This window comes from Dermatophagoides pteronyssinus, unplaced genomic scaffold (genome assembly GCF_027571235.1).
Source record: "Dermatophagoides pteronyssinus isolate colony J.1.1.1.1 unplaced genomic scaffold, Derpt_VIB-CSIC_2022.12 sq0029, whole genome shotgun sequence".
In the NCBI taxonomy this organism is placed as follows: Eukaryota; Metazoa; Arthropoda; class Arachnida; order Sarcoptiformes; family Pyroglyphidae; genus Dermatophagoides; species Dermatophagoides pteronyssinus.
This window is the reverse complement of record NW_027461553.1, coordinates 478-11270: the sequence shown is the minus strand read 5'-3', so window position 1 is coordinate 11270 and position 10793 is coordinate 478. Positions and strand designations below refer to the sequence as shown.

General features: G+C 30.9%; 1 protein-coding gene and 1 long non-coding RNA gene across 2 annotated transcripts; one reads left to right on the top strand and one right to left on the bottom strand.

The window, feature by feature from the left end:
* Window positions 1-6402: 6402 nt before the first annotated feature.
* Window positions 6403-8839, bottom strand: LOC113790792 (uncharacterized). The gene has a single exon (XM_027340494.2). The coding sequence runs from the start codon at window positions 8817-8819 to the stop codon at window positions 6522-6524; it is 2298 nt and encodes a 765-aa protein (XP_027196295.2). The 5' UTR covers window positions 8820-8839; the 3' UTR covers window positions 6403-6521.
* Window positions 8840-8975: 136 nt separating this feature from the next.
* Window positions 8976-10550, top strand: LOC142645917 (uncharacterized). The gene is made up of 2 exons (XR_012846941.1): window positions 8976-10009; window positions 10065-10550. It is a non-coding gene; the product is annotated as an uncharacterized LOC142645917 (long non-coding RNA).
* Window positions 10551-10793: the final 243 nt, after the last annotated feature.

The window sequence follows — 10793 nt, the reverse complement described above, 5'->3', positions numbered from 1 at the left end:
CCACACACATAATAAACCCCGAGTAACGCCATCAAGGCGGAGTTTGAAAAGATTTTTTTTTTTTTGTACATTTTTTTTAATGGTAAAAAAAATACACCAAAAAATATTGGATGCATGGATTTTGCTTTGATCAAAAATTTTTTCGGAAACAATTTTTTTATATAGCGAAGGAAGGCAGGCAGTTTTGAAATTTGAATTTTTTCGGATAAAAGTATTGATAAACATTCGATTTGCGACTGTGTGTGTGTGTGGTTGGACTATTTTTTTGTGTGATTTTTTTTGGTTGAATTTTTTTTTGTTTTTTGATAAAAAAGTGATAGATAGAGAGAGAGAGAGAAAAAAAGGGGAGGAGAGGAATTGGAAAAAAAAGGTGAAAGGCAGAGAAAAAAAAATCGTGCAATTTTTTTTCCCATATTTTTTACAGCCAAAAAAAACATCCTTTTTTTCCAATGTTTTTTTGTGTGTTGGAGAGAGGGAGAGAGAGAGAGACATACTGGATACACTGGATACACATAGTGTGTATCGGGCAAATATCAACCCACCACCAGAAAAAAAATAAACCGAAAAAAAACACCAGAAAATTCATTGAAGGCGTCATTTGAAATACATTTGACGTCATCATCAACCAGATTTAAAAAAAAAAATGTTATCATTTTATTTAGATGAAAAAAACAAAGTTTCATTGTTCAATGGATTATTCAAAACAAAAACTGCCACAAAATTATTGATGCGCACGCAATCATCGATGGTTGATGATGATGATGATGATGATGATGGTGACGCCCAATCTATATATGATGATGATCATCGTATATAGAAAAAACGCATAAACATGACAATATTGTTTTCTGCCAATAAAGGTTTTTTTCTTTTCCTCACAGATATTGTGTCCATTTGGAAAAAGGATTGATGCATTATCGATTAGGATTATCTATCTTTGGTTGTCTGTGTTTGTCTTTCAAAGGCAAAAAAAATTCTACACACTTGATCAATTAAATAGGTTAAATGAACTTTGATTCATTCATTCATTTATTACACAGCCGAAAAAAAAATCAGAGATTGATTTTGTTTAATTTGATTTATAGTGATTTCTATATGCAAAAAACCAAAACAAATAGACAAAAAGGTGAAAAAAGATCATTGACATTAATTATTGATATTTGTTGTTTGAAAACCAGCAACAAAATCAAGAAGAATATTTTTCCAGATTTAAAAATTTGAAGAACAAAAAAAAATGGCCATCGTAAAAGGACAACAACCTTGTTTTAATGATGATGATGATAATGACTAATGTTTGTTTTTCGATAGAATCGATATAATCGATTATGATTGATTCGTCCATCCCATGATTCCGTGTGTTTGTGACAATAAATTTTTGAGGATAATTTTTTTGTTTCGGTAATTGTAATTAATTTAATTTAATTAAAAATATAATCTAATTAGAAATTGTTATAATTTCATTAACACCTGCGTGTGTGTGTGTGTGTGGTCACAATAACATCATCATCATTATTATCATCATCAATGGTCATCACCTTGATCATCAACTTCAATCAACTGTTCAACAACTTAGCAGCGACAAGCAGGTAATATGATCATTATACTGACAACAACAACAACAACATTCATCCATCAATTTTGGTGGCCAGTCTTTGTTGTTGCTGCTGCTGCTGTTGTTGGTTGATAATGATGATGAGGATGATGATGAAGATAATTTACCGATGATCATCATCACTGGTCAACAACAACAACAGCAATTTTTCAACAACAAAAAAAAAGGTAATAAAAAAAATGAGTGATAATGGCTATCACCTTACCCATGGATATTGTGTATATGGTGTCTTGATACAGGACATTTATCAATTCAATTCAAAAAAAATCATCCAGGGTGATTATTCCAAGAAAGAAAAGAAAAGAAAAATCAAAAAGTCAGAATGAATGAATGAATGAATGAAGAAAGAAAGAAATAAAAGGTCACCCATTACTTCAGGGTGTAAAATAGCGTGTGTTGTTGCTGTATTTGAATTATTGATGTTTGATTTCCAAGAAAAAAATCTTCAATATTCGGTTAATGTTAAATTAACACTTATTACACACACACACTGGGAAAAACACCCATTATATCAAAGAAAAGCGAGAGAGATTTGTTCTCGAGTCCTTATTAGTTTGGTGTTCCTGGATCAATATGGCACGGTCATCAATGTGTGCAGTAAATTTGAAGAAAATTTGAATATTTTCTTCGATATCAATGATCATCTCTCCCTCTCTCTCCCTCTTTTTTGCATTCATTTATTCTTCACCGGAGGTTTCCGATTTTTTTTCTGGTTTTCAAATGAAATCATAAATTTTCGGTTACATTCACATCATTCTGATCAATAAAAGATGTCATCTATTTTAACCTAAAGTATAAAAAAAGAAAATAATAATGGGAGAAAAAAATACTAGACATTTTGATTTGTTGTCATTTGTCATCTGTTTCATCAGAAAATTAATGTTCCAAGCAAACCGACAACCGAAAAAAAAGATGATGATGCATCAAAACCAAAAATTACCACAAAAAATAAAAATTTGTCACCATCTTTATCTGGAAAAACAAGGTGAGATTTGTAATAGATTTTTTTTCGCTCGTTTTTTTCTTTGAAAAAATATTGTCATTTTTGACATATGTCAATTATTTTAAACAACGACATGCATTTCTTTTTGTTGTTGTAGTTGTTGAAGGATGACATTACCGATCCAAATTGGTTTTTTATTATTATTCCATTTTCTCTCTCTCTCTCTCTCTCTCTCTCTCTCTCTCTCTCTCTCTCTCTCTCTCTCTCTCTCTCTCTCTCTCTCTCTTGGTGTTTGGGTGCCATTTTCCATTAAATGAATCGATATAAATAGAGGTTGTTGGCTAATAGGGTCATCACATCACCCATCAAATTTTCATCCAAATACATGGGATTTTCATTCATTTATGTCCAACAATTTTTCTGGCTTGTTTTTTTTCTGCCTTCCAAATAATGATTTGATAATCTTTTGACAAAAAAATTGAACAAAAAATCTGGTTTTGTTTGATATGTTTTTTTTCTTCCCTTATTTTAGGTATCTTCTTAAATCGATCATCATTATTGAAGTTTTTTTTCTAAAATAGAAAAAAAATATTTGAATTACCATTGTGTTTGATTCATTTCGATAATGATGATGATTATGATGATGAAAAACCAAATTGTATTGGCTTAATACACACACAGAGAGAGAGTATGTTTGTTAATAATCAAAACACACACAAAAATCTTTTGCTAAAACCACATTTACAAAACGACATTTAAATATTTATCCAGGTAAAAAAACCAGAAAGAGAGAGAGAGATTGACCTCCACCCCCTCCAACCTCCTAACGACTTATACGATCAACTTAAGGTAGAGAGTAAGGAGAGGACTTTTTCATTCATTTTTCCCCCACCAAAAAAAAAAATGATATAAAAATAGGAACAAAAATCTTTTTTCAATTTTAAAAAAATTCAATTTTTTTCAATCAATCGAATTCAAATGACATAATGGTTTTCTTTTCTTTTTTTAAAAAAAAACAAAAATGAAGATGAACCGATCATTCGATTGAGTGGTGGGAACAAAATATGAATAGGCAAAAAAAAACCGGCCCGAACATTTATTATTAAATTATTATTAATAATCATCATCATCATTATAAGAGAAATACAAAGCAAGAAAAGAAAAAAGAAAGAAAAAACTTGAAATACAACTTATCGATTGGATCATTCGATTCGAATCGATTTTTATTTTTTGAATCGTAACAAACAAAAGATAATGATGATGATGGAAAGAAAAAATGTTTTCTTATTTTTGGCCTACCTGATTCGCGAATTATCATTGTGTTCGTGGTGGCGGTGATGGTGGCAATGGCCGATATTTGTTATCATTTTTCAATTGGAGAATTCAAATTGAATTAAATGATGATGATGCTAGTCGATGTTTACTGCTTATGTTTTGGAGGAAGAGAAAAATTGATAATTTTTTTAAAGACGGGAAAAAATGGTTTTTTTTAAAAGAAAAGAAAAGATTCTTTATTTCATTCAAACATTCCATTCGAAATCATCATTATTATTATTATTATGTTAATTAAATGGGCAATCGTTTGCGAAGGGGAAAAGACAACCAAAAAAAAAGTTTTTTTTTGTCGTTGCTATACAGAAAAAAAAGTCAAATCAAACAAAAAAACCAAGTTTCACTGAGGTGAACAGAAAAAAATATAATAATTTCAATTTCTTTTGTTTAAAATTGTAAAGCGTTGTTGGGCGTATGTTGTTTACCTTTATAACGAAACAAAAAAAATTATTCAACAATTTTTCTTCAACGATTTCCTCGGCCAGATATAATGATAATAATGTGTCCTTTTCTCAGTAAATAATTTTCTCAAATAAAAAAAAAAAAATTCAACGAATAATTTATCATTGAAAATTTTCAACAAAAACAAAAACAAAAAAACGATAACTGAATTGAATTGAAAATGATTTTTGAAGAAAATTGTTGAATAAAAGACACCTGTTGTTGTTGTCATTGTTTTGTTATATCATTTTTATATGGAGAAAGAAAATGAATCTTTTGTTTTGAAATTCATTTTTTGAAATTTTCTTTTTTAACAAAAAAATTTTCTGTTGTAAAAATCCAAACATTCGAATTCGAATTCGAACATAGAATATATGAATGGACAAGGTTGTCTATTCACAAATGACGGAAGGAAATAAAGAAAGAATATTTTCGAACGTGTCATCGATACACATCCATGAACATACGTACATTTTGAATGAAAACTTTCAGAAAAAACCAAAAATTAATTTTTCTCAAAAAAAAATTCATCATTTTTTTCACAGAAAAAATTTTCAAGTAACCGCACCTAGTTTTTTAGCTGCTGCTTTGGCTGCCGTTGTTGGTTACCACGATGATGATCATCATCACCAAGTGTTATGGCGACTAACAACAACAACAACAGCAAAATTGAATCAAACGATGAAAACATCTGGTTTAACGATGTTACCACACTGTTAAAAATGGTATGACTTTATAAGTTCATAAAGTGGAAGTGTGGACTTATATGTTCACATTTTTTCTCGTATGAAGTTATAAACTCACATTATTTCTCGTATGAAGTTATAAGCTCACAACGTTTTTCGTATGACTTTAAAAATTCGAATTTTGGATTTAATTTATAATTAAAAACTCATAATGTTCCATGAATGAAGTTATAAACTCACAACGTTTCTCGAATGGAGTTATAAAACCACAACGTTTTTCGATTGGAGTTATAAAATCACAACGTTTTTCGTATGAGTTTAAAAATTCGAATTTTTGGATTTAATTTTATTTTTTAAAATTAAAAACTCACATTTTTTCTCGTATGGAGTTATAAACTCACAACGTTTCTCGATTGGAGTTATAAAATCACAACGTTTTTCGATTGGAGTTATAAAATCACAACGTTTTTCGATTGGAGTTATAAAATCACAACGTTTTTCGTATGAGTTTAAAAATTCGAATTTTGGATTTAATTTTATTTTTTTTAAATTAAAAACTCATAATGTTTTTCGTATGAAGTTATAAACTCACAACGTTTCTCGATTGGAGTTATAAAATCACAACGTTTTTCGTATGAGTTTAAAAATTCGAATTTTGGATTTAATTTTATTTTTTAAAATTAAAAACTCATAATGTTCCATGAATGAAGTTATAAACTCACAACGTTTCTCGAATGGAGTTATAAAACCACAACGTTTTTCGTATGAGTTTAAAAATTCGAATTTTGGATTTAATTTTATTTTTTAAAATTAAAAACTCATAATGTTCCATGAATGAAGTTATAAACTCACAACGTTTCTCGAATGGAGTTATAAAACCACAACGTTTTTCGTATGAGTTTAAAAATTCGAATTTTGGATTTAATTTTATTTTTTAAAATTAAAAACTCATAATGTTCCATGAATGAAGTTATAAACTCACAACGTTTCTCGAATGGAGTTATAAAACCACAACGTTTTTCGATTGGAGTTATAAAATCACAACGTTTTTCGTATGAGTTTAAAAATTCGAATTTTTGGATTTAATTTTATTTTTTAAAATTAAAAACTCACATTTTTTCTCGTATGGAGTTATAACATCACAGTTTTGATTTTATTTTATTTTTTAAAATTACAAGCTCACATTTTTTCTCGTATGGAGTTATAAACTCACATTTTTTCTCGTATGGAGTTATAACATCACAGTTTTGATTTTATTTTATTTTTTAAAATTACAAGCTCACAATGCTTTTCGTGTGAGTTTTAAAATTGGAATTTTTGGATTTTTTTTTAATTTTTTAAAATCACAAACTACGTGAACGTTTTTCGATTGGACTTTTAAACTCAGATTTTTAGATTTTATTTCATTTTTTTTGTTTAGTTTTATGTTTTATTTAAATTATAGATTCAATCAAAAGTATTTTATCTTCATGGATTGTATAAAAATCTTGTATAGGTGACAAATTATTTAAATAGACAAATTTGCAATGAAATTTTTTTTTAAAACCTGAAACGAAAATACTGTCCCTTCTGTCCTTTCGTAGATGGAACCTTGAACCACCACATTCTCATTCACTTTCCAGAATGTGGTGGCTTCCATCCACAAAAGGGCAGAAGGGACAGTATTTTCGTTTATTTGTTTTATGATTTTTTTGTTAGTTTGATATATATTTTTTTTAATTTTGATTGCTCCTGATGAAATAAAATCCATAATTTTGGCCTTTACACCTGAACTATTAGTATGATTCGATAAATGGCACATTTTTTTATTAATAATGGCCTGATGATATTGGTGACGTATGGCCAATGATGATGATGGATTTTTATGATTCGATATTATGCGTGACCATTTTTTGAAAAATTGGTGCTTACGCTCAAAGGGTAGAGTGGAATATTTGATCAATGGACCAAAATATTCTATTAGAGCTGGGTAGTGTGTTATGTGATGCATTTTTGGTGTAATTTTCGTTGATGGTGAGATTCGATAGATTAGTTGAAAAAGAGCATCAATGCTTTTTTTCAAGCATTGAATATCTTCTAAACTTATTGATAATTGAAATGATATGATGCAAATCTTTTTAAAATGAGAATAAAGTTTAAATGCATTAGAATTGAAAATGGTTTCAGCATCTACATTTATGACTCTTGGAAACTTAAACAGAATAATTTCTTCAATTCGGACGATGAATTCGGCCACCTGAATCATGTCCCCTGTGAATGAAAAGCCACCAGACACCGAATTAATGATAAACGGTGTATCATTGAATTGATAACCCGTAATTGTTTTTATTATTTTTTCTTTGTTCCTGACGAATTGGTTATTCAGTTCATTGAGAAATAATGTCAAAATTCGATCAAAAGATGTCCCTTCCAACAAATCGTGACAGATATCTACAGGAACACAGTTCCATGGATTAATTTGATTTGCTTGTGATCCGAATTTGAATGTTCTTGTCAATCCGAACCAATCTCGTTCCCCACAATATGGTAAATCAATGCCACTGGCGTTTTCGACTAATTTCCAGTATTCTTTTAAATCGCTTTCACTACCAAACATTTTTCGATTCATTTGTCCAAGTTGTATGGTTGCATTATCGGCACCACACATTCGACACCGGTACGACAATCCAAAACTGCCACTATAACCAGTAAACTGGTATGTGGTTTTCGAATCCCCGACCAATGCCGATAATGTGCAGGGAACATTCAAAGTCTTTCCATCATCAAAATTTTTTTGAAAACCATTTTCAATTAAGTCAGATAGTTCTTCGGCTAAATCACTGAGTATTTTATCTAATAACTCTGGATTTACGTCCTTATGATTTGCAATTAATAACAAAAATATATCATCACGTTTCAGACGATTTTTCAACGGTATATTTTCAAATGTGCAGTAAACCACTAGATAATTATGTTTTGATGCTGAATGCCCGATCGGATTGGCAATTCCGAATTCGTCAGAATAAAGAACTATTCTTAATTTCCCATTAATTCTCTTCCATCGTTCATAACTACAACTCAATTCGCTGTTATATGAATGACGATAGTATTTTTGATTTTGTTCTTTACATATTTCTGTAAGTAAAGATTTATCGCTTAGAACAAATGAAACGATTTCTTTTAAAGAAATTCGTTGGATAATAAATGTGGCAGAAATTTTTGTCGGAATTGGTTCGATAACTTTGCATGAATATTTTACATACATTTTTTGTAGGTAAACATCCGAGGCAAAATGTTGAATTAGTGTCATTATTTTGCCAGTATTCTCGTCTTTCTTATCACAAAATTGTAAGGAAAAATTGTCCAAAATGGTGGAAATGATTCGGGAAAATGTTGATTCAGGAACGTTTTCCGTGTAGCGTAGTTCAACAATTTTGTCGAACATAGAAAGTGCTTTAGATGATAATTCTGGCCCAAAGCCCATGATTTTGTCGATAAAAGTAGATGAAACATCTGTTGAAAAGTTTACCATATCAGAAGAAAATTCAAAATTAACGATGTCATGATTGTTTTGGTGATCCATAATTTGTATCGGGGAATCAACAGGCAATTGTGATCCACCTTTTAATGCGTTGTAATCAGTTTTGTGCTTGGTTTGCACATGATATGCAAGAGCTTTTCTAGTACGGCCGATCCAGGAGCAGTTTGGACATTTGGCACCTTTTGATTGCAAAAATCCAGTTCGTTCAATTTCTTCGATTTCTTTCAATTCTTTATATGCAGATTCATAAATAGAGGAAGAAAAAATATTCTTTTTTTCGCTCATATTAACGTTGTTTTTAAAAAATCGACGAATTCAAAAAAGGAAGTTTGTCCTATTTTCCAGATATTTTTATTGCTTCAGAATTCAACCAATTCAATAAAATATTTAACAATCAATAATTAATGAAATAATAAGGAATTCAACCAAATCCAAAGAATATTCAACAATCAATGATGAATGAAACAATCCGTACACAAGAATTCACTTTAGTTTTGGTTATAATTGTACCCGAACTCGTACTACAATATATAAAGGCGTTTACTGGATTTAATTGTTCATTTATTGTTTATGCTGTTAATTTAAGTGTTCTTGAGTTATTTGTTTTATTGTATTTATCATCATTTTTAAAAGTTTTTCATTGTGTGTTACTGATTAAAATCAATTGTAACCTGAGTTAGTGTTATTTGTTTATACAGGATAATTATAAGAAGTTTATTATCGTGTTTTACTGATTCAATTCAACTGTTATTTGATTTGGTGTCATTTTTTAAATACCAGATTGTTTGTAAAAGTTTATTATTGTGTTTTGAATTGACTAAGTAATTGTGAACTAAAAATTTAATTTGAATATATTGATAGTTTTAAAGTTATTTATCAGGAAAAATATTGAAATTGGAATAATGTTTTCTAAAGTATCAGCATCATTATCACCATCATTATTGCCATCATTATCGCCATTATTATCACCATCATTATCACCATTATTATCATCTTCAGCATCAGCATCATCTTCAACATCAGCATCGACATCGACATCATCATTGTTGGTGGCGACTCCATCATCTTCATCACCGTCATCACCACCACCTTCAACATCCTCAACGCAATCATCAGCGAAGCCTGGGAGCTTATTAGATAGTGAAAAATTTAAAGCTGAAGATTTTCTATTTCCAAAGCTTCCCAGGGCGTTCGAGGTGTTGAATGCTAATGTTTTGGAGCCCAACATATTGAAGACAATGGACGTCATGGGCTCCATTCGCAGCTTCGCGATAGATATAATCGTGGAGTTGCGCAAGTACTTTTTTCTGGTGCCGCCGATCAAAGTACTTGAAAACATTAGCAGGGTGGTGGGGCAAAAACACCAGACGGCACGGAGGAATTACGAGGTGTTTTTGTCGATGGCGGGAGATCGGCCGATGCCCTCGGGTGGAAGGACCAAGAAAGTGGCGATTAACCCACCCGAGGACTTCGAGGTACTATATTTGAATTTTTTGCTTCTTCCTCATTTTCCTTTTTTTGCATTTACAGGACGCCGTTCGTCATTTCCTCTGGCGGGCACGATCATCCCAGAAAGAGGTCCTGAAAAGGAAGGCGGAATGGGTTTACCCCCAGGGAAGATCGTGCGAGGAAAGGACGAAGAAGATGATGGAGAGGAGGGATTTGGAATCCCAGAGCGGGAAAGCCGCCGTAAGCTGTCCCTTAGGGGACAGATCGCGGCTCTACAGGAAAAGGTGCGGCAACAGGACGAACTCATCGCCGAACTGCAGAGCCGCGATACAACACTCCCAAATAAAATGATCGAAAAAGACAAAAATCGAATCAATGATCTAGTGCCAACAACAACCATTATCGAATCAAAAAATGTCAAAAAAAGTAAAAAAAAATTACCACTCTCCCCAAAAAAATGGAAAAAAACGCGGACGGCCCAGAAAAACCTGAAATATCATCTTCATCTTCATCTTCATCTTCATCATTTTTTAAATAAATTATTACAATATAAATTTTCGTTTTTAATTTCACTTGCTTTCAATTCAATTCTTTATAAGCTCATAATATTTTAGAATGAGGATTTAACCTCAGAATATTTACCCCTTTTTCGATTGCATTGTTGTGAGAGATACCATGACGAGTAAGAGACGCAGCACGTGTGAAAAGGGTTAAAAAGGAGTTTATATCCTCACAATGTTTTCGTATGAGTTTATATGTTCACAATTCCTTAAAGTGACTTTATAAGTTCATAAAGTGGAAGTGTGGGCT

Excerpts from the sequence above, each read along its gene's own strand:
- LOC113790792 (XM_027340494.2), bottom strand. The coding sequence starts at position 8,819 with ATGAGCGAAAAAAAGAATATTTTTTCTTCCTCTATTTATGAATCTGCA.